This window comes from Macrosteles quadrilineatus, unplaced genomic scaffold, assembly GCF_028750875.1.
Source record: "Macrosteles quadrilineatus isolate MER2022 unplaced genomic scaffold, UCM_ALF_1.0 Scaffold_2__2_contigs__length_208266976, whole genome shotgun sequence".
NCBI lineage: Eukaryota > Metazoa > Arthropoda > Insecta > Hemiptera > Cicadellidae > Macrosteles > Macrosteles quadrilineatus.
This window is the reverse complement of record NW_026542595.1, coordinates 81060507-81083995: the sequence shown is the minus strand read 5'-3', so window position 1 is coordinate 81083995 and position 23489 is coordinate 81060507. Positions and strand designations below refer to the sequence as shown.

The following is a 23489-nucleotide window of genomic DNA, read 5'->3' as shown; positions in this document are numbered from 1 at the left end:
AATAGATAGAAGTGCAATTTCAACGACACCATCATGAATACTCATAATCCCAGCCTCAGATTTAACAATGGTTTACTCGCACTATTCAAAGTCTCTGCTATTGCCTGGCTATATTATAGCTGTACGTAGCTTTGGTTTAGAGAAAGCTGCGTGAAATTAATTAATGTTGTTTAAAAGATATAAAGAGCGGAATCGATGAAGATAGGCATTCTCTTTACATACAATCATTCTAAAAGAAATAAAGCGTTGATTAGAAAACTTAGTCAATATATAAACCAACAGCTTAACGTGTCTATTTATTCAAGATATTTAGAAGTTAAAAAAATCTAAATTCTGAAATTGTTTATATTTTCTAATTGTTCTATGCTTGAGTTCTCAGACCAAATTTTGTACGAAAAATCTTGTTATCATATATTTTTACTGTTCTGGAATGTGGCCTATTCCGAGACAAGATGTTATCTAGATTCTATTGTTGAATCCATTCATTTAGGGAAAAATTCCCTTTTGAATAAATCTGTCTTGATTATAGAAGCAGATTCAAAGTACCGAGTCATGTTTTAAAGCTATATAAAAACAGGTATCTTACAAAATAAAGTATTTATGTCATATGTTTCGAGGATATAAATAAATAAATAATTTCATGAAAATAAAAATCTATTTCAGCGTTTTTTTTTACAAGACTGTCAAACCTTTACAAGATGAATATTATAGTATGGATAAAATGCTAGAATGGCAACATACAAGCTAAGCATGTTTTCAAAACAGGTTCTTACGTTCAGAATTGACATATGTGATTCGTGTAGGCTACTGCTGTCTCGGATGTAGCTCAAACCGGCTCAAATTCTGCATTCACGTCACTTCCATATTTATCATCTAAATTATGTTATTGACTTAGCAACAACCAATTTGTTTAGAAACGATACCTTTTGTACGTAGTTTAATTGTATATTTGTATATTTGATTGTATAATTGCCTATTGTATCATTTTACATTTATATTTTAAACATCGTATAGGCCTGTAAAGATTCATTAAAAACCAATGTTATATTTTTCGAATATTGCAAAACAATGTAGGAAGCAGAGTTATTAAGATTGAAAATTTAATTGTTCTTCAAAAGTTATTTAATCTTAGATTTGTTAACAAAGTTGGAAATGAGCTCTAATCAATGTAACTTTAACAGGCAATAAAACTAGGTACTTAGTACTACTATTCATATTATAAAAGCTTGCCTCTACAGCCGTATATAACTTACTAAGGCAAAGTATATATTTTCTGGCAAAGTTCCACTCTTCAGGCCCTTGTGATCATGGATTTTTTCGTTTAATTTGACCTCATTATATTGACCTAAATACGATTTTTAATTGTTCATAACACTAATTGCAAAACACTATTTATTACTTTAAAATAGTGGATAAACGTTATTTATTTTGAATGTTGTCACGTACTTGATTTAGCACTAAAAATTCTTTATATTGACACAAGTTGAAGAAGTATTTATTTTTGTATGTGTTGTACAGGAGTGAGAGGTGCGGTACAGTACTCTGTGGCACCTCCCCCTCTACAATGTGTGGTCAGTGTTCACACACGAGATGTATCTGTAACTTATTTGTTGTATAGGAGTGAGAGGTGCGGTACAGTACTCTGTGGCACCTCCCCCTCTACAATGTGTGGTCAGTGTTCACACACGAGATGTATCTGTAACTTATTTGTTGTATAGGAGTGAGAGGTGCGGTACAGTACTCTGTGGCACCTCCCCCTCTACAATGTGTGGTCAGTGTTCACACACGAGATGTATCTGTAACTTATTTGTTGTATAGGAGTGAGAGGTGCGGTACAGTACTCTGTGGCACCTCCCCCTCTACAATGTGTGGTCAGTGTTCACACACGAGATGTATCTGTAACTTATTTGTTGTATAGGTGTGAGAGGTGCGATCCAGTACTCTGTGGCACCTCCCCCTCTACAATGTGTGGTCGGTGTTCACACACGAGATGTATCTGTAACTTATTTGTTGTATAGGAGTGAGAGGTGCGATCCAGTACTCTGTGGCACGTCCACCTCTACAATGTGTAGTCAGTATTGACACACGAGATGTATCTGTATGTTTCGTATGTGTTGTATAGGAGTGAGAGGTGCGGTCCAGTACTCTGTGGCACGTCCACCTCTACACGGTGTAGTCAGTGTTTACACACGAGATGTATCTGTATGTTTTGTATGTGTTGTATAGGAGTGAAAGGTGCGGTCCAGTACTCTGTGGCACCTCCACCTCTACACGGTGTAGTTAGTGTTGACACATGGATGTATCTGTATGTTTTGTATGTGTTGTATAGGAGCGAGTGGTGCGGTCCAGTACTCTGTGGCACGTCCACCTCTACACGGTGTAGTCAGTGTTGACACACGAGATGTATCTGTATGTTTCGTATGTGTTGTATAGGAGTGAGAGGTGCGGTCCAGTACTCTGTGGCACCTCCACCTCTACACGGTGTAGTCAGTGTTTACACACGAGATGTATCTGTATGTTTTGTATGTGTTGTATAGGAGTGAAAGGTGCGGTCCAGTACTCTGTGGCACCTCCCCCTCTACAATGTGTGGTCGGTGTTCACACATGAGATGTATCTGTAACTTATTTGTTGTATATGAGTGAGAGGTGCGGTTCAGTACTCTGAGACACCTCCACCTCTACACGCTGTAGTCAGTATTGACACACGAGATGTATCTGTATGTTTTGTATTTGTTGTATAGGAGTGACCTGATTAGGTCCAGTACTCTGTGGCACGTCCACCTCTACACGGTGTAGTCAGTATTTACACACGAGATGTATCTGTATGTGTTGTATAGGAGTGAGAGGTGCGATCCAGTACTCTGTGGCACCTCCACCTCTACACGGTGTAGTCAGTATTTACACACGAGATGTATCTGTATGTGTTGTATAGGAGTGAGAGGTGCGATCCAGTACTCTGTGGCACCTCCACCTCTACACGGTGTAGTCAGTATTTACACACGAGATGTATCTGTATGTGTTGTATAGGAGTGAGAGGTGCGATCCAGTACTCTGTGGCACCTCTACCTCTACACGGTGTAGTCAGTATTTACACACGAGGTGTATCTGTATGTTTTGTATTTGTTGTATAGGAGTGAGAGGTTCGATCCAGTACTCTGTGGCATCTCTACCTCTACACGGTGTAGTCAGTGTCGACTCGCAGGACGGATCTGTATATCTGTCACAAACACTCGACCGAGAACTCAATTCCACGTTTCAATTGGTCCTGACGGCTACAGACGGAGGTCTGCCTAAGCTGTCTTCTTCAGCCATCTTATCCCTTCACGGTCAGCATATTGATATGACATTTGTTTTTACTTGCTTCTTATTTTTATCCTTAATAATATTTATTTCTAATGGTAAACTTGTTATACATATAAATTCATATTTTTGGCATCTATTTTATTATGAATATTAGATTTTGAATTGAAATAGATTATTGGTTTGTGATAAATATATTTTTTAGTTTACGATACGATGTTTCTAACTATATAGGATATAAATAGATCTATGCTTAGTGTTATGCTTGGAATTAGAACGCATTTTTCTTAAATTTGCTTGAAATGTGTTTACATTTTTTTCCATATACATTATTTACGTTTTGAGAGGAACGGTACAAACCGTAGTCTTTTAGCTAGCATATTAAGTATTTAACAAAATTAAGATATTTGCTTTACATAAATTAATTGTTTATGGTCTACACACAAATTTTACTTTTACCTTCAGCAAACTGCCACTTACCGGATTTGATAGTAAAAAAAATCTACTTATTAAGTGTAAGGATGTAATAATGTGCAAAGTTGCGTATGTTTAAAACTTATTAGATTAAGGTACTGAATTAAGGCCAAGTATTTGCAGAATTTTTTCGTTCCAACTAGCAAGATGATCAGGTACCTACAAAACCATTCCGAAGCTTTAATATCATAATTTTAGACCTTTAAGTTTAAAAAATGTAGTTTTTTAATAACCAAGTTTTTTGGGCTTTTTCAGTTCTAGACGTAAACGATAACCCTCCCAAGTTTGAGCGGCCGACCTACAGCTGCCGTCTGTCAGCGGAGGCGGTCGCTGGGCAGATGGTGACTGTCGTACACGCCAAGGACCCTGACATCGGGCCTTTGTCTTACGTCATCGTGGCCGGCAACGAACACCACACCTTCAGTATAAACCCTTTGACAGGTTGGTACTTTTATATGAAAATAAAAACAGCAAAGTCAGTTGTGTCTGAAAACATTATCATTTGCATGTGACTAAAGATCGTTTTACAATCTAAAATATACAATAAACACTTTACAAGTCTGTATATACTCTCCTTAAAATTTCATTTGAGATCCAAACCGCTTGGTAAGGATTCAGATGAGACACATACTTACTTACTTACTTACTTCATACTTCTTTCCTTCATCTTTGACCAGTGACACTGGATAGATGGCGTCAGTAATACTTTTAAAACTAATATTTAGGACTGTACAACAAATATAAACTTTTAAAAACTGTACACTATTTACATATTTTGGGTTGTGTGTTTGGCGGCAGGTCTTTACCGAGCTAGGCCTTATATATTTTTGGTATCTGCTTTATAATATTCCTCAATGGAGTAGAAAGGATCTCTTATATTTTACGAGTTGTTAAAACTAACTTTATTTACAGGAATGATATCAGTGTTCAACATCTTGCATCTTGCACGTCCGGAGCCACCACACGTTCTAAACGTCTCAGTCACAGACGGGGTTCACACAAGGTTCTGCAAGGTCTCAATTAATATCCTCTTGACCAATCAGCACGCACCCGTCTTCTCGGCCAATCAGGTAGAAGCCTCCGTGGGAGAGAACCAACCAGCAGGCACATACGTAACTACAGTGATTGCGACTGATCAAGACAGCGGGCTGCATGGCAAGATCTCGTACTATATAACTACGGAGCTCATGCGGTCCTTGTTCAAAATAGATACTGACACTGGTAAGTAACAGTCATTATACTTTGGAAACCTGCTGTAAGGAAATTTGCACGCATTTACTAAGTAGTAAACCAAAGTTTGGTCGGGTAGCTGGACTTCTAGACATATTAGCCGTCACACAACAGTCCTTATCAATATTTTAGAATCAAGGACTCTGTAATGAAAATATTGCTGTAATGGAAATATTGCTTATGAACCTAAGTTGTTTTAATGCCAAAGCAACAACCTAACTGAAACTGCAGTTCATTTTCGCACTTCTAAAGATTCACATGGATTTCCTTCACGACCAGTTCCTTCCCACCAAGAGTTAAAATCTCTCAGAGACAATTGTGGAAAACATTGATTTTTAAGCACATACAGCGAAGTAATTTATTAAAAGAATTGATAGTTATAATTTACAGCATAATTTAAAGCCTAATTATAATTTTATTTAAAAAGGTTGGTAATAATATTATATAATTAATTTAAAAATACTTAATTAATATAACTGAATATAAATATATAAAACTAAAACAGAGTCGTGTTAGTTAGAGCACGTATAACTGAAGAACGGCTGGGCTGATTTTAATGATTTTTGATTCGTTCGATTCTTCTATGCTTCGATTAACATACAGTATAGGCATATTCATGTTTTCGTAATTTTTGTTTTCAGTTTTACCATATTTAATAAAAAAAGAAAGCCAAGTTTTCTTAGTGATGACCAGTCTTAATTCCTCTTTTGATTACATTTTTTTTACTGACGATCGATCTATATTTGAAATATGAATATTAACAGTAGAGTTCTACAAACAATATAAATATAAAATATTCATGATAATTAACATTTGTTGAAGGCTATTAATTCAATTTTTGAAATCCTTGGAGTAATTTTTAAAAACATTGTACGCACAAACGTAACGCGTATAGGAATAGTAGAAATAGTCTATAATATAGGAATAGTCTATCTATAAATACTCGTAGAACAGAGTAAAGATTTTGACCTGTAAATACCCGTGGACTCCCTCCCTCGCATCTTTCCGGGCAAAAGCGGACACGGAATATTGGGGACAGATCATTAAAGAGGGCAAAAGCGGACACTAGGTATTACTGCCACCTTACAAAGGGTTGGCAGGTCTCTGCTAATATTTCAAGGGTGGAACATTGCAGACACATGTATCTACGACGGGGAAAAGGGTGCGAGGGAGGGAGACCATTAGTAGTGTATCAAGAGATATTGGTTTTTTTACTTTTTTAGTCCATGCTAGTTCGCAAACTCCTTCGAAAAAACGTAGGTTTACATGTTTGTTTCAAATGTTGCCAAAATCGTGTCATTGGATAAACGGTGTATTTGGTCTTTGGGAACCTAAAAAAATATCTGCATTCATTTAAATCTTTTGACTGTGTAACAAACGACGACGAAGCCACTAACTTTTCAACTGAACTTTAGAACTCATTAGACATGCCTGGCTTACCAATGCACAATTTAAAACTGGTTGGCTCAGTAGTAATCATGCTACGTAGTCGAAACCAATTAAAACTGTGCAATGGGACTCGATTGGTGGTAAAAAAATCAAAGCTAAGGACGTTCTCATTCCAATTCGTCTTGCATTCGCCATGGCGATTAACAAATCAAAAGGCCAATTCGGTTATTGGTTTTTTATTGTATGTTTGTTTCTTGAAGTTCAATCACGGGTTAACTCAATAACTAATGGTCGGATTGGGTTGAAATTTGGTATGATGATAGCTCAGATTCCCGATTAACATGTAGACATATTCTTATCTCAAAAATCCTTTCGGGCTCCGCCCCAGTGTCTATAGAGTTTCCCATGTTAACATTATGAGTATTCGTATTTAAAAGGAATTTAAGAAATTTTCCAGCTTTTTTAACTACACAAGTTGGTTCTATGATATTCAATAGCATTAAAAGTTTATAAGGTTTACCAACAAGGTGCAGCACTACTAATTACTTTTTTCACTTATGACAACAGCTAATTTAAATCCAAGCAGTAACAAAAAGCTGTGAGAACTTTTTTCTTTCTATTATTTATGTGCAGTGATAGAACATTATGGCTATGGTAGATGTACTATAAATAGTAGTATACCGTAAATTATAATATACTGTAAATACAATTTTCTTAAAACGCGTCGTCTCCCATTGCAAACTCAAAACACGAGTATAACTGCAAAATGCATTTTATACTTATACGCCAACCCCGTACGAAGGTCGGGTACTCTGCTAGTGTATAATAAAATTTCTTCCCTGAAAATGATTCAGAAAAAGGTTTTTTAATACCTTAGAAATATCGATGGCTGGATTATTTCTATGTACCAATGTGCTTGACTTAATTTGTTATATAGATGTAAGAATAGGGTCGCTCTAAAAGTTGTAGAAACCGTTATGCGACGTTATGCCAAACATAAGGGACGCCTTAAATGTAATGACGAATGTTGAGGTGACTATAAATATTGTTTTATTAATTAATTTTCGTATGGAATCAGGTGAAAGAATTTTTCCACTACACAGTCAGTTTTCTTTACCTGAGGGAGCTAATTTTTATACGTTGGTGGACCTAAAGCTTCAAGGAACTACCGGGCTTTATCACAAAGCCAAAATTCATTATGGGTTACCGAATTTTATCACAGGGCTAGGGGGAAAAGTCTTGCGCTCTTTAACAAAAAACACGAAAGATACAAAACCACAATTCACCCAATATTAAAACAACACATTATGTGCATCTTTAATAACAATTTAAATCAAACTACTTAAGTATTGCACCTTAAATAAAGTTCAAGAATACAAAATAGGCTAAGTAAAAAAATAAGAACACCTGGAATAATTGTGGTGACTCTGTGGGCATGTCAGTTATTATTCAAGACTTTATTCACGTTTTATAATCTTACACTGAAGCACAGTAACACAAAGTGCGGGAAATGTTTAATATATTTCCAACAGTGACACTACACACGTTAAATCCACCTTGGGTTTCGGATAAAAGCACTTTCTTGTACTACTTCTTGTTTAGTGATATGCCTTTGGCAATCTCTTTTACTGGCCAAGTTAGAAAAAAAAACTTCTAACTATTAAATACAGCACAAGAATCTTACCAAATTATGTTGTTTAAGCTTCGTAAATTTGTCTTGCTTTGTTATGGAATAAAGTAACTCTCATCATGCTAAAGAAAAATTTCATGCTTTAGATGTGTGAATGTGGTATTGAAAATTATTTTAACTAAGTCATTTCTTTATTTACATGAATTGTACATAGATTTGACTATCGTTTGTTGTGAGGGGTACATATAGTTTTCACTAACCCATACTAATTTGGATGGATATATATATATATATATATATATATATAAATACAATTACAGTTTTATCTGTACATTGCTTATAATCGTTACGTTTTTAGTTATTTGACGTTTCATAGCCTAATAAAGTTGAAACTAGTCTTATCTCAATTTCTTTCTGTCTGTGAGGCCAAAATGCCAATTTACGTAGCCTACTCCGAAAGTACCAATCAAGATTCAAATTATTAGGATTTGCGTGAATGACTTTGGCTATTAAACCATAGCCCAACCATTAAAAAAATGAAATTACGAACGTTAAAAAACTCAGTTTGTTCGATATTAAACACATCTTCCCTCGCGTCATTTATGAAATACTAATAATCTGTTCAGAGAATACGTTACATATGAAATAAAGATCAGTTGTCAAGGGAAAGATTAGGCAAATGTGAAACAGAATCGAGTTTTGTTTGTTCTAATAAATGTAAATCAAATTATAACTAAAAGACTAAGTAATATCAAGAATGTATGTTACGAGTGACCGGGAAATCTGATGTCCTTGTGTTTTGATATGGGAAAAGTCCGTGTTATGTACCTTTAACTAACATAACATTTTGGAGACTGTGGACCCGACTACAACGAAGACTTCTCACCTCCTGATGTGCAGCAGCAGCAAGTGTTTGAGAAACAGGTAAAACTAGCCTGCGAGTTAAAAAAATCCATTTTTTCTGCATGAGCGAAATGCACATGACGATCTGATCAAAATTGTGAACAAACAAAATTCTGATCAATACATATTTTCTGTGACGCAAGTGAGAAAGGATTTTGTTCACTTTTTGGTTGCTTATTTTAGGATTAAAAACCCAGAGGATAGCGTGGAAGTTGCTTTTGTCCTGGCTAGGTCCCGTGTTGCCCCTTTACAAGCAACAACCATCCCTAGACTTGAACTACAAGCAGTAGTGCTGGGCAGTAGATTTTCGGGTCTATTTAAACAATCTCACAGGATGAAGATATCGGAGACATACCTCTGGACATATTCTGGAATAGTATGGTGTTGGATACAATCAACTCACAAGCAGAAGTCGATATATGTTGCTAATCGTGTGAAAGAAAGTTTAAACAATTCCAACAGAGAGCAATGGAGGTGGCTACCTACTACAGAGAAAATGTAGTTGATGGACGACAAGAGAAATTTCTAGTTGTCTCTCCAACAACTGCCGATGGCTTCAAGGTCCCTCCTTTCTTCTTAAATAAGAAGATTTGTGGCCAAAAGTTGAGAGTCAACCACAAAATAATGAAACCATGAAGTAATATCATATATTGCATCAAGAAACTGTAAAAATTCTGTTATTGGCATGGACAGATTTTCAAAGTACTCCAGGCTCATCAGAACAGTTGCATGGGTTCATACATAACGCAAGGAAAAAAAATCAGAAAAATGTGCAATCAAGTCTCAGTGTTGAAGAAGTTCAGCAAGCTGAAGAATGTTGATTAGGCTTTTTTCAACAGGAATCATTTGCTCAAGATTTAAAGACACTTAAAGAAAACAAACGTATTCTGAAACAGAGCAAACTTTTCAAATTGAGTCCAATTTTATCTGGAAACCTTCTGAAAATGAGTGGAAGAACTGAATACGGAAATCAAAACAGTAAAGACTTAAAAAATCCAATCATTTTACATCCTAAGCAGCGACTAACAGTTCTTTTAATACAACACGAACACGAAAAATTGGCTCATCAGGGACAAGAAACTGTAGCCAACAACTTGGGACAGAAGTTTTGGATTTTAAGAACGAAACAAGCTATCAAAAGTTGTTGCGCGATGTCAAATTCGTTGAACCATGCCCAAGACCCCAGAAATGGCTCCTCTGCCTGCTTACAGGCTAGAACCCTATGGTAGACCGTTCACCTGGGTGTCGATAGATTATTTTGGCCCGTTAGAAGTTACAGTGGATCGAAGGCGAGAAAAACGTTACGGAGCATTATTTACATGTCTCTCAGTGCGAGCTGTTCATTTGGAGCTTGCGACGTCACTGAACTCTGACTCAGCCATACAAGCCATAAGAAGATTTGCAGCAAGAAGAGGATGTCCTGATGAATTAATATCGGACAATGGAACCAACTTCAAGGGAGCGGAGAGGGAACTGAGAGAAGCTCTCCAATCTTTTGACGAAGACCACATAATGTCATTCTGTACAGAAAAGAAGATAAAATGGAGTTTCCTACCACCAGCTAGTCCACATATGGGAGGAGCACAAGAACGTTTGGTGCAGTCAGTGAAAAAATGCTTATATGTCATTTTGAACTAACAAGCTCCTCGTGAAGAAACTTTGAGAACGTTACTCTGCGAGGTGGAATCTATCGTGAACAACAGACCTCTTTATCCGGATATTGAATATATTCTCTCAACCATCGCTTCCAATATTTGTCGGCATAATCTTGAGCGATTTTCCATTGTTTACGTAGATGTTTCTCATTGATTGCAAGGGAAGGTCTTTACTTCCTAAAAGAAGGTGGTTAGGAGTTAAAGGAAGTTCGTCCGCAAGATCTTCGGATACAGGATAAAGCTCTATATTCCATCCTGTATTGATCTCTATTGAGCAAAATTTGTATTGATCTCGAATTTTAAACTTTCAAACATTTCATAACATTAACTTCTATCTTATAAAGTTATTTCCCGCGTTCATTTAAAATTTTTAAATAAAATATTGACATTGAATATTATATTTGTAGTAATTTTGCCTTATGACATTCTTTATGGAAAACATTTAATTATATTTTCACGTTGCTTGTAATAGGGCGTTTCTAGGCTTCTGTGAAAACCAAAACCAGCTAAGCTACAATTTCTGGCTGTTAATCTGTTTATCAGTTCTTTCACATGAAGTACCCCTTTTGGTTTTCGATTCACAGGACATCCAGACCACTGCTTGACAATTCAATATATGACGAGTGAGAACAAACTGGGCTTACTTCATGGAAAGTTGTATGCTTGATCTGAGCTGTGGCTCTTACTTCTCTTGTAGCAATGTGAATTCATGTCACTGTATGTTTTACGTATCGATCTTGTCTACTGAAATTCTCACGGTTCAGTGCTGGGATGCAAATCTATAGCTGTCAATATTGCATAGCTGCATATTTAAGCGTATTTTATGACTGAAAAAACAAGGTTTGGAAAATGTAATAGATTTATAACCCTGCACAAAACGTTACTAGAAGGATTTGTACGTTAGCTTTAAAAAAAATAATGTACCAAATTAAATATAAAGTATTTTAAAAGGCCATATAGTATGTTATACAATAAATGGCCTTACTAAACAATTCTAATATTTTTTTCTATGTTAACCGTCTATTTTCTTTACTATCCAAACGCATATAAAAAAAAATAGCTCAATGAATTAACCATTAAATCACTTACTATATTAATTTTTGATAGATCAAACTAAATAACTAGTAAACCTAATTTATTTGAAGTGATAAAATGTAACTCCATAATAGACATAACATCCATGCATAAAAAGTATACTAAGTAGACTTTTAGTTTGAATAAGGGCTGAAACGCTGACACGGCTATTGTCTAAGTTCACTCATTGGTAAAAACCTTCTTTTATGAGTTCACTCATTTGTAAAAACCTTCTTTTATGAAGCTAAATGTGAATCTACTTGGTGATAAAACACTACTATCTTTCAAGCGTTTAATAAAATGCCTATACAATCAAACTAAAAACAGTTATTGTTGCATCGGTCAGTAGGTAAATTTACATAAAACTGCAAATCTAATAAGTTTAGTTTTATTTTTATTGCCTGAAACTATCTAACTGTGTACTCTATTATATTCTCGCCCTGGAGAGCGAGCTGGTCTACCGGTATGCCTCTAGCCCTAACATCGATTTAAGTCACCCGATTTTGTATCGGTGGTGCAGTCCTCATCCATACGACAAGAATCACAACCTCCACACCATTTAATTTTCGTGGCGGTTATGTTTTTCGTTTTACTTTATTGATAAAACGGGCAGTTTCTCGGAAGCCGTGGACGAGTGTAGGTGTTGCACATCCATATCAACAGTGGTTAAAACCATGAAGTAAAAGCATGAATACGAAACTTTTTGTTGCCATGTTGCTGTTATTGTGGCGCCGAATGGCACTTTTACTAAATCCTATGCCAGTCGTAGGCAAAAATGCCAGATTTACAAAAGATATTAAGATCTCATTGTCAATTACTAATTCACTAATGCTATTTCAACATGGTCAGCCCTCACTATTCACTATCTACAGAAGCAATATACGTGAAGTGCACAATATGCGAGAAGGCGCAGCAAGGGCTACTGGTGAAAACGGACGATAGCCAACAAATATTGGTATGTGGACCAACCTCCATTTGGAGGTGTACGCCACTGTGTTCCAAGAATCGGGTAACAGTCGTGGATCACAGTGGCAGTGGACGACTGCATGTTGACCGTTTGTTGTTGTCGTTCGACTGTTGGAGTGGGTACAACATTGAAATTTGGTCGGGTGATATGTCGGGCGACCAAAATCGTTGTGTAGGCAAGGAAAAATCGTCTTATAGTGCGGAGCTTTGGGTCTTGAGGTCCTGGAATCAAGTGATGCCAATCATCAATGCCTATGTAATAATAAGACACGAGCCTAACGTCCTAGGATGTGAAAGAGGAACACTACAATATTGTCATTGTGTACAGGTGTGATGTTGACTGCAGTGCCACTAGACAGGGAGTACCACAACACCATGGTGGGGGTGGAGGTGGTGGAGGTGGCGGTCGATGAAGGAGACAGGTCTGACATTGCCACTGTATGAAACTACAATATTGTCATTGTGTCCAGGTGTGATGGTGACTGCAGTTCCACTAGACAGGGAGCACCACGCCATGGTGGAGGTGGAGGTGGAGGTGGCGGAGGTGGCGGGCGATGGAGGAGGCAGGCCAGACATTGCCACTGTATGACCACTACTTATTGTCTTTGTGTCCAGGTGTGATGGTGACTGCAGTGCCACTAGACAGGGAGCACCAAGCCATGGTGGAGGTGGCGGTGGTGGCGGTCGATGGAGGAGGCAGGTCTGACATTGCCACTGTCAGGGTCGCTATCTCAGATGTCAACGATAACGCTCCGGAATTCTACTTTCCCGAATACCACGTTTGCATTCCCACAAACCTGTCCATTGACTCGGTGTTTCTCAAGGTAGGTTATTGTTTATCTTGAAATACAACGGTGTAATTTGTATCTCTTATTTGGGGTTTAAGTATTACATAACAGGCTTACACCATTCTTAAATTTTCATTTACCAGATGTACTAGTTCGAATAATAATTTTCTTTGTTACTTTCGTAACTTACAAATATAACTTTTTATCAGTTCAGAATTTCTGTTCAACTGGATATTGATATGTCCCCATAAATAAAATTACAGTTTTGACCGTGCTTTGCGTGAATTGACGAAGTTTTTGGTTTGTTATTTTTAGAAGAAAGTCAAAACTAGTCTTATGTCAGTTGCCGTATTTGTGTCTGTGTTACTAAACCGCCAATGTACGCGGCCTACTCCAGGTTAACTAGTTTATCTATCAAGTTTAAAATAGTTTTCCTGTATTTACTTAACTGGCGAGAATGTCTTTAGCCTTCCCAATTTCAAAATAAAATAACGTACTTTTAAATATCCCATTCTTTCGTAGATGATTTTTGAACGAGTATATACCAATAACTACTATGTCGTAAAAGAGTTTTCACTTAAGTATGTCCTGTCTGGGTTCTGGGCCGCAAAGGACGTACAGTCTAATTGAATTTCTATTTGTCTGATTGGAATTTTACATATATTTCCATAAACAAGTCATGTTTATTCCTGATTTAATTATAATTAATATTAAATTAAACCAGTTTTAAAGTTTGCTGCTACGAAGAAAACAATTTTTCTTTTTATTAAAAGTTTACAGGATAGGCTAGGATGAAATTAATAAATTTGACAAATTAACCCAAAAACAGGCAAACTAAACCAGTTTTGTTCTCTAAAAGAATTATATGGATATTTTAAATGTACAGGTTTTATAATTTTTTCTATAACTTTTGGTTGCACGAAAATCATATTCAATGCTTCAATGTACAATATTGTTGTTTTTCTAAGTTCTACACGATGGTTGAAAAATAAGTTGGGTATTTCGATGTTGTATGGGTAACAATTTGGTCAAATTATGTTTGAAACATTTCAAAACTCCATAACACCGCTTTCATAGAGATCCGAGCTTGCTGCGTGTCTGTCTGTCGGTGACGCATAAGTACCCTTATTTGTCAGCTTTAACGGGAAAAGTAAAGAGCACAGTTGTTGATCAACTTTTTCACCAGTATAGTATGCAGCGGTTAGGGTAATTAAGCTAGCTGCTTTTAACCACTTCTAGACTCGAAGTTCTGTAAGATTGCAGTTTTATTCTAAAATCATCAGACTTGAAAACAGACGAGAGTCTAAATGTGTAGCCGCGTAAAGTGTATTTGCAATGTGCTCGTATTAGGTTTTCTTAGACACTGTATTTTCATTATCATTAGATATTGTGTTTGAAGGTTATGTGTATAGGTTTCGTCTGCATCTTGAATAATGTAAACTTTTATGTAAACAAACTGATGATCTAAATTAAATTAGGTTTCAACTATTAACACAAAGAATAACACCCCTGTCCGTCGAACGTTCTAGGTCTAGTTTCAATATAAAGTAATAAATTAACTTGCAATAACCTTTAGAGTTAGGTTAACTACATGTTTCGTGGTGACTAACACATTTGAAGTTTATCTTCTTCTACGATTCGTCATGAATAAAATTTAACGAGACACACACTAACAAATGAGTACGTTTCAAGTGAAAACTATACTCACCTGTATTCTTTAACAAAAACAAGTGAATAAGCCATATTTCTTTAATACTAAGCTAAAGAAAAACTGTAATATCGATTACAAATCGGTAAGTTTAAGTTTAACATACATTTTTGACATTTCTTTGTAGAATATTGCTCAAGTTTAAGACAATTCTTTGTACAAGATAAAACACCACAGGAAACTCTTAACAGAAAGTTGCAGAGAAAACTTATAAATATATGGTTTTTAGGTAAAAGCACGGGACAAAGACACTGGAACTGCAGGAGTGGTGGAGTATTCAATATATAATCTGCAATCCAAAAGAGTAAAACATCTGTTCGGCATCAATCCTCAGACTGGATCTATCGTTTTGTTGCAGTCAGTCGCTCAGCATGGTGAGTCAGCACTCTACTGTGAGATCTTCCAGAAACATGTATACCTTGCTATAATTTAAACCAAAATTAATGCAAATGCCTCCATCTAGCGTACATTAGCCTGCATTAGCTTTTTTTCACACCACTATTTGTGTAAATTTACTCCAGTTACATTTTTTTTATTTTAAGGATAAAATAAACAACGGTTCTCTTACTATCTATCGTCAAACATTGTTGATAACATAATTAATTGATAACTGAATGGCAAACGATACCTGGGTCTAGAATTTACCTTGCTTAGGAGAAAACGTAAAATATATGTTATCAATATCAAAAATTTAGTATATTTTGTAAAAAAAAAAAAATAAATAGTAATAAAATAGTTTTTGTTAAGCATAAATCTAGTATAATTTAACATTTACAGGAGCTTTGTAATGGTAATAATACCGTGGTTTGAAGCCATTTTTTGCGGGATGAATATTAAAAGTCAAACACCGAAAGTAATGCATGCTTATCTAAATCTCCGTTTAATGCATTACGCTCCAGAGCAGACAAAAGTTATTTTCCCAGTGGAGCTTTACATTATGCGGAATCATGGCGACTGTGCCACGATAGTGACGTCATTTGCTGATGACTCGAGGCACTGTATGAAACTTGTTTTTTTTCTTTTCAGACATTAAAAGGATGTTATATACCAGTTTAACAACATGTTCGCATAAAACATTTACATTATCTACAGAAGGTGTTACATTGTTTTTTCATTGTAGTGTAGTTGTATATTTTTAAATTACTAATTCACTTATACTGTACTATTTATTAAACAAATACAGTGGCTAGTACAACTATGGTTATTGCTCTATATTTAATAATTATTTAATATCTCAAACGTTTAAAATTTAGTTTATATTATAACCGTTAACTGATGGTATTGCTTTGGAGAGCAATTGACCGCAACAGATTGGCATAGTTCTAAAAGGGCACTCCCTGTTTACTGTTATTAATAAGAGATTTAATTACTTTTATTTTGACACAAAGATAACTAAATACTCTCTAGTATGGATAGGACAAGATGTTAAACCTTTACTTGAGTTGCAGCATTTCCTTAATCTCAGCAAGTCCATGTTTTTAGTAAACTAAACTTTACAATACGCTCCATTCAACATTAAAGCTTTCAGTGTTCTTCTATGATAAGAGTGACTGCTCCTTGCTAAATTGTAGTCAAACAAAGATTAGATGCAGTGCAGCCAGTGGGGTATTGTTGGAAATATATGAGTGGAGACTTGTATTATAGAACTGTCAGTTGAATTAGCTATCTCATCTCTCACATTCGCAGAGCGTCAACATTTCCAGTTCTTCGTTCGCGCGGCTGACGGTGGCGCTCCACCCTTGTTCTCGGACGTCGCAGTCAATGTGTACGTGATGCGACCAGAGGACACGCCCCCCACCTTCCACCGACGCGACCAGAGAGTCTTTGTCCCGGAGCATGCGCCACCTGGTCAGTACGATCACATAAACAATTCTAGTAGTTTTTGCTTTCTTATAGCTTTGTAGCACATATCTTTATTGCATACTTAACTACTTCGAACCCTACTAAATCTCAAACCAATATAAATTGAACTACATACCCTTTACTAAGGGGATTTACTGTTGTTGAATTTATTGTCGTAGTAGTTAAGTGTGCAATGAAAATAAGTGTTGTATGAGCTCGTATTATTATTATGGCGTCCTCTTTTAACCTTACATTTGCCCGTACACATAGACTACAGATTTGTGTGTGGAACGTATCCAGCAAAGTAAGGGGTGAGCCGGTACAGTACGAAGGTGAACTGTACTGATAAAATGTTAGCGGCAGTGACCAGGATCCGAACCCACGACATCGCTGCCTTAGGCCCGAAGTCCGTGACGCTACCAACTGAGCCACCGACTCACCCAACATCAACTCTGGTGTTCGATTTATTGTGTTGGTTCCAACTGTATATACATTTTGATACTCGTACTATACACATACAGAACTCGGAACGGAATGTTTGAATAATAACATAGAATTACCTCAAATATAAAAATGAATACTGCTTGTATGGTTTCATTTTGAAATAACATTTGAAATTGGATCTATTTTTATGTCAGTTGAGAATTGCATTACACGATCTTCTTCTCTTTATATTACTCGTAGAGATATTCATGGAGCTATAATTAGTTTCTTGTATTACATTACTAATACATGTCATACTAGTAACATAGTTAGGTTTAATTAATTATACACACAGTACGATTGGCATTTGATTTATATAACCAAGCAAAATTGTGTATCTGGACCAAATAAATGTTTATTATACATTTGTATTAACCTTTTAATCTAGATTAGTATGTTGCAAACTATAAAATGCACTTCCAACAATATTATGTATGTTGAAAAGATTACATAGATCGTCATGAAGTATTATTAAATTGCATCAAGGGATATTATATCGCGATACATTCCGCAGTTACTCTTTGTTACTTTGGCTTAGTGATAGCATAGCTATATTGAAGAATTATCGAGTATAGTTTGCTGTACATTTCACAATTATTCTTCGTTACTTTAGCTCAATGATATCATAGGTCATGTGAAGTGTTTTTGAGTACACATTGCAGTACTACATTGAGTACTACATTTTACAATATTCTTCGTTACTTTAGCTGAATGATATCATAGCTATAAAGCGTTATTGAGTATACATTGCTGTACATTTCTCATTTATTATTTGTCTCCTGAGCAAATTGGTAACCATAGTGGGGTGTTATTAAATTTGTAAAAATACTTGCTCTACCTTTTTATTTCAAAAGCTCAGTGATTGTAAAATTAAAGCTATAGATAGTATACTTCGCTCTTATACTCAGGTACACTAATAAACAACATGAAGGTAAAGAAGGTAACACGGTAAATTCCACAATTATTAATCGCTACTTCAGCTCAGTGATATACAACAATAGCTCAAGTGAGCTCAATATTCTTTGTTCCACAGGTACAGTTGTAGCCCAAGTGAAGCTTGTGACGCCTATGATTGTGGAGTACAAGCTCTTGTCTAATTCTACGCAGTTCTCTATCGACAGCAAGGGTCTTATCACGTTGACCTCTGCCCTGGACCGTGAGCTGTCACCTTCCCACACTCTGGGAGTTCTCGCGCTGAAGTCTCCTTTGTCGGGATTCACCGAGATGTACGTCAACGTTGTTGACATCAACGACAACCCTCCTCGCTTCCATAGCTCCACGTATAACATCCGCGTCGCCGAGAACGTCAATGAAGGCACCTCGATCGTGAGAGGTAGGATATCTTGAGAATACTCATAAGCTTAACATTTAATCTTAATGTTAGAATACATTTGAGAAATTCTTCCTCTTGTATGGTACCTCTTCAATGCTTGCATTGCACAGTAGACTACTTACATTCAGGGATCATGGAAAACTTGGCTGATTACAGTAGAACACCTCGACCACATATCTTTCTCTATTGAAAAGCACGACGTCTATATCACAACGACATTTGTATTGCAGTACTGTACGGTCGTCGGTCATGTTGATTTCTCCTATATATGAGCCTTGCGAACTGTTCAAACTAATTATATATAATACATGGTTAATTATCATCAAGCTATATATTTCATTGGTGAATGCTGTAAAGATGTGATATACTTATCAAAGTGTCACCACACAATTAAACATCAATGCGAGGGCTGGAGTAAGCTAGTATGGTACTGTATCTGATGTTCCAGTGTCAGCCAGTGATGACGACGAGGGTGGTGCGGGCGAGGTTCGCTACTCCATCGCCTCACCTGTGCTGACAGTAGACCCGTACTCTGGCTGGGTGTCCGTTGTATCTGATGTTCCAGTGTCAGCTAGTACGATAGTGTATCTGATGTTCCAGTGTCAGCTAGTGATGACGACGAGGGTGGTGCGGGCGAGGTTCGCTACTCCATCGCCTCACCTGTGCTGACAGTAGACCCGTACTCTGGCTGGGTGTCCGTTGTATCTGATGTTCCAGTGTCAGCTAGTACGATAGTGTATCTGATGTTCCAGTGTCAGCCAGTGATGACGACGAGGGTGGTGCGGGCGAGGTTCGCTACTCCATCGCCTCACCTGTGCTGACAGTAGACCCGTACTCTGGCTGGGTGTCCGTTGTATCTGATGTTCCAGTGTCAGCTAGTACGATAGTGTATCTGATGTTCCAGTGTCAGCTAGTGATGACGACGAGGGTGGTGCGGGCGAGGTTCGCTACTCCATCGCCTCACCTGTGCTGACAGTAGACCCGTACTCTGGCTGGGTGTCCGTTGTATCTGATGTTCCAGTGTCAGCTAGTACGATAGTGTATCTGATGTTCCAGTGTCAGCCAGTGATGACGACGAGGGTGGTGCGGGTGAGGTTCGCTACTCCATCGCCTCACCTGTGCTGACAGTAGACCCGTACTGTGGCTGGGTGTCCGTTGTATCTGATGTTCCAGTGTCAGCTAGTATGATACTGTATCTGATATTCCAGTGACAGCTAGTATGATGTTCCAGTGTCAGCCAGTGATGACGACGAGGGTGGTGCGGGCGAGGTTCGCTACTCCATCGCCTCACCTGTGCTGACAGTAGACCCGTACTCTGGCTGGGTGTCCGTTGTATCTGCTCTAGACCGTGAGGTGGAGCCTATACACTCCGCTGTACTCACCGCCACTGACAACGGCGACCCCGCGCTCTCCTCCACCGCTGTCCTGCTCCTAGACATCGTAGACTACAACGACAGTCCGCCGACCTTCTCTGAGAGACTATACACTGTGTCGGGTATGTAACACCAACGTGACGTAAATTTTACTCTATAAATATTCCATCCTAGTAAATGCATGAGATTTTGTCGTTTAAATTAAGATCTTTAGAGTTCCTAGATGTAGCTGAATAGTTATATGACCAACTAGTCCAGAGGATACCTATAAATTCTGAACGGACAGTAAATTTTAATGGTTTTAAACAGGACCAAGCTGACCTAAATTATGGAACCTTTAATAAATGACCCTGGCTGTGGCTGAAAAACTACTTACCCTAGTCGAAAACAACGCTACCAAAAGATTGTAACTCCGTTTTACCCCTGCCATGCTTTTATATTCAGCATAAAAAAACTACCTCAAAGTCTTTATCTTTATCTTTTTAAAGTGAACATAAGCCATAGCATACTATAATTAATAAATTTATTTTGTAGTTACTCACTAGCATTTCAAACATGTTTTTACTGTCAATTTTTTGGGTAAATGTTGCTAAAGTTTAATTAATTGGTATTGGTTTCAAAGCAACATAGAAAAAGTCTTAGGGATATCTAGCAGCAAAAGATTTATAAATGACATTCAATAACAATTCATTTACGTAATGAAAGATTCAAATTGTCAAACATAAATTTAATTCACTGTAAAAACTGTATGCCACTTCTTATTGTTCGATTCAAACAATCTATTTAAATATTCATTTAGAAGATTTACTAGTAGACTGAATTAGTAATACTATATGTGATATCATCATACAGCGGTATGGGGCATACTCTACATGGCAATTAATTGATTGTTTGTGTTGTGTTAGTCTTACCGGAGGGAGGGGCTCTATTATCTTTGTGCCGTATACAGCAATACATTAAGCACTAAGTGCTATTTGTAGTTGGCAAGCGTCCCGGGGCTCCCTTCAGTTCACTTTGATTTTCAACACAAACGCGTGATGTAATTGTTCGTACTTTGAGAGTTAGTCACTTTTACGAACTTTGTTCGTGTCAAATTATCTACGTAGATTCCATCTTCACAATTAGAATTGTTTCAATATTGAGTCTAGTTGACGCCCTATGTTTTTGTTTTGAATGATTACCAAACAGTCCATTTAATTTAAATGTTAAAAATATAATATACACCTACGGTAGTTTAGCAATAAGACCTGCTTTTAACTAGGAAATACGCAATAAAATAACAATGGTCGAAAAAGTCTACACTACTTCACCTGAACCACCTGGTGTAATTTTTCATCCAAATGTTTTAAAATTATCAGGGGAGGGAGGGAGAATGAATTGGCTATATTAGACTCTAAGCAATTTAGAAAATGGAATGATTGAGTGGCTTGAAACGCCCCAAGAGGTGTCAAAACTTCACTGCATCTAAGCCTCGATTATTAAAAGCGAAATTCATGTATTACATGTAGGTAGTAAAAGTTTCTTTAATAAAATTGTAGGTTTATCATTTTACTAATAATTTTATTAGTTCGGTAAAATATGTCACTCACTACACTCTTCTGTTTATTATAATCAGTTTTCTTAACCATAAACTTATTATATTGCAGGGATCATATACTAGTATTTTTTAATGTTTTACATTATCCCAATATATACTTATTTAATACGCAAGCAGGTTTTTTGTGACTATTACTTCTTTCGAAACTATTGAACCGATTGACATGTTTTTGTTGTCATTGGAAAGAACGTAACGTGAAGTTGTGCGGGAAACTTTCTTTTTAGGGAAATAATTAGAGAGTGAGGCCCTGGGACCCTTTAAAGTTTCGTATTTCTCCATAAGATTAACACGGGAAACAAACATTGTTATGAAACTCCAGCTGTTGTCAGAAATGCTGTTCTGCTATTTCATTTAATTTGTTTACATCTTCATTTGAATAATCAATAAGCACGATTGAGCCTTTGCCTGTTTCCTGGTAATGTGTTGTAACTTTTTCTTATAGTATACATATAATAGTATCTTAAAGTAATACCAAATTATTCTTTTCTGCATTCTCACACCGTAACGAAGTACGGGCAGAGCAACTAGTATTATTTTATGAGGCTGGAAGATCAGTTAGCTTACCTCTAATGTTTTATTGTACTTTTTAGTGTTAACGTTAGTGGAATTTAAACTTAAACAATTGCTAACAGTTTTAAGTGAGAGCTGTCTAAGCCCCTAAGGTTTTGTAGATGTTCGATATAAAAAATCGCACCCGCTTGTTATGTCAAAACGCCAACCACTTGGCTACACACCGTACACACCCGAAGAATGTTTCGTACACACTTAGTATCGGAATAACACAGTAAAGCAATTGTGGAGTCATGTAAATGTTATTCTTCAAAGTAAATAATTAAATACGAGTGGATCCGTGCACAAATTGCATAGTTTAATAGTAACCAGAATTTGTTTTCGAGGCAAAATTAATCCAGTGGAATATTCGTCTTTCCATGGTTATGTTTACTTAAAACATTTATTAGATGAATAGAACTTATAATTAACAATACATTTGTTGATTTTGGATCTACACTAAGAGTGATTTACCTACGCCAATCAGGTAAAATAGTAGCTAATTCAAAATACATTTTCATAAACTCTTGTTTACAATCTAACTGCGGTTTAAAATTCAATTGAAGTTAATCAGCGGGTGTTCTGAACGGTTGATCAGTGTTAAATTACAATTCAAATTTTAACCGTTATTCAGAAAGTTGGTCAGCATACCTGGATATTTGGAAATAAGCACTAGAATCAAATTAATCGAGAGGGCGTGAAGCCCTTAAGGGAATTTCCTTTTTTGATTACCATTCGCAGAGACGCTAGATCATACGCTTCATAATGACACCTGAATTGTAAACATCAGTTAAATAGGACGGTTGAAAAATAGATGTTACATGAAAAACCCTTAAGGTATTATATTAAGTATATAGGTGAAGTTGGACATGAAGTGTTTTGCTTGTAGTGAACGAGAGTCTACCAGTCGGTTCCTCAGTACTGCAGGTCGTAGCCTCAGACCCAGACGGCGCAGGTCTAGACTATTACATCACCTCTGGAGACCCTCACTACAGGTTCAGCCTCAGGTCCACTGGTCAGCTGTCTCTCGCCCAGCCTCTAGACCGGGAGCTTGTAGACTCCTATACTCTCAACATCTCCGTGTCAGACTCTAAATACGTCGTCCACACCACGGTCATCATCCACGTGTTTGACGTCAACGGTTAGTCATTCTTTAGTTTATTATTTTAAACTAATAAATTCAATGTATTTTTAT

General features: G+C 36.8%; 2 protein-coding genes across 2 annotated transcripts in view; both read left to right on the top strand.

The window, feature by feature from the left end:
• Positions 1-19444, top strand: part of LOC128984484 (fat-like cadherin-related tumor suppressor homolog) — a 97253-nt gene extending 77809 nt beyond the window's left edge. The window contains exons 23-33 of the mRNA XM_054403812.1: positions 1519-1671; positions 2227-2314; positions 2838-2989; positions 3132-3326; positions 4030-4215; positions 4687-4995; positions 13237-13445; positions 15347-15491; positions 16804-16965; positions 18476-18775; positions 19224-19444. Coding sequence (XP_054259787.1) covers positions 1519-1671; positions 2227-2314; positions 2838-2989; positions 3132-3326; positions 4030-4215; positions 4687-4995; positions 13237-13445; positions 15347-15491; positions 16804-16965; positions 18476-18775; positions 19224-19444 — 2120 coding nt within the window. The remainder of the gene's footprint in view (positions 1-1518; positions 1672-2226; positions 2315-2837; positions 2990-3131; positions 3327-4029; positions 4216-4686; positions 4996-13236; positions 13446-15346; positions 15492-16803; positions 16966-18475; positions 18776-19223) is intronic.
• Positions 19445-19483: 39 nt separating this feature from the next.
• Positions 19484-23489, top strand: part of LOC128984483 (fat-like cadherin-related tumor suppressor homolog) — a 44008-nt gene continuing 40002 nt past the window's right edge. The window contains exons 1-5 of the mRNA XM_054403811.1: positions 19484-19493; positions 19528-19653; positions 19832-19957; positions 20007-20270; positions 23184-23435. Coding sequence (XP_054259786.1) covers positions 19484-19493; positions 19528-19653; positions 19832-19957; positions 20007-20270; positions 23184-23435 — 778 coding nt within the window. The remainder of the gene's footprint in view (positions 19494-19527; positions 19654-19831; positions 19958-20006; positions 20271-23183; positions 23436-23489) is intronic.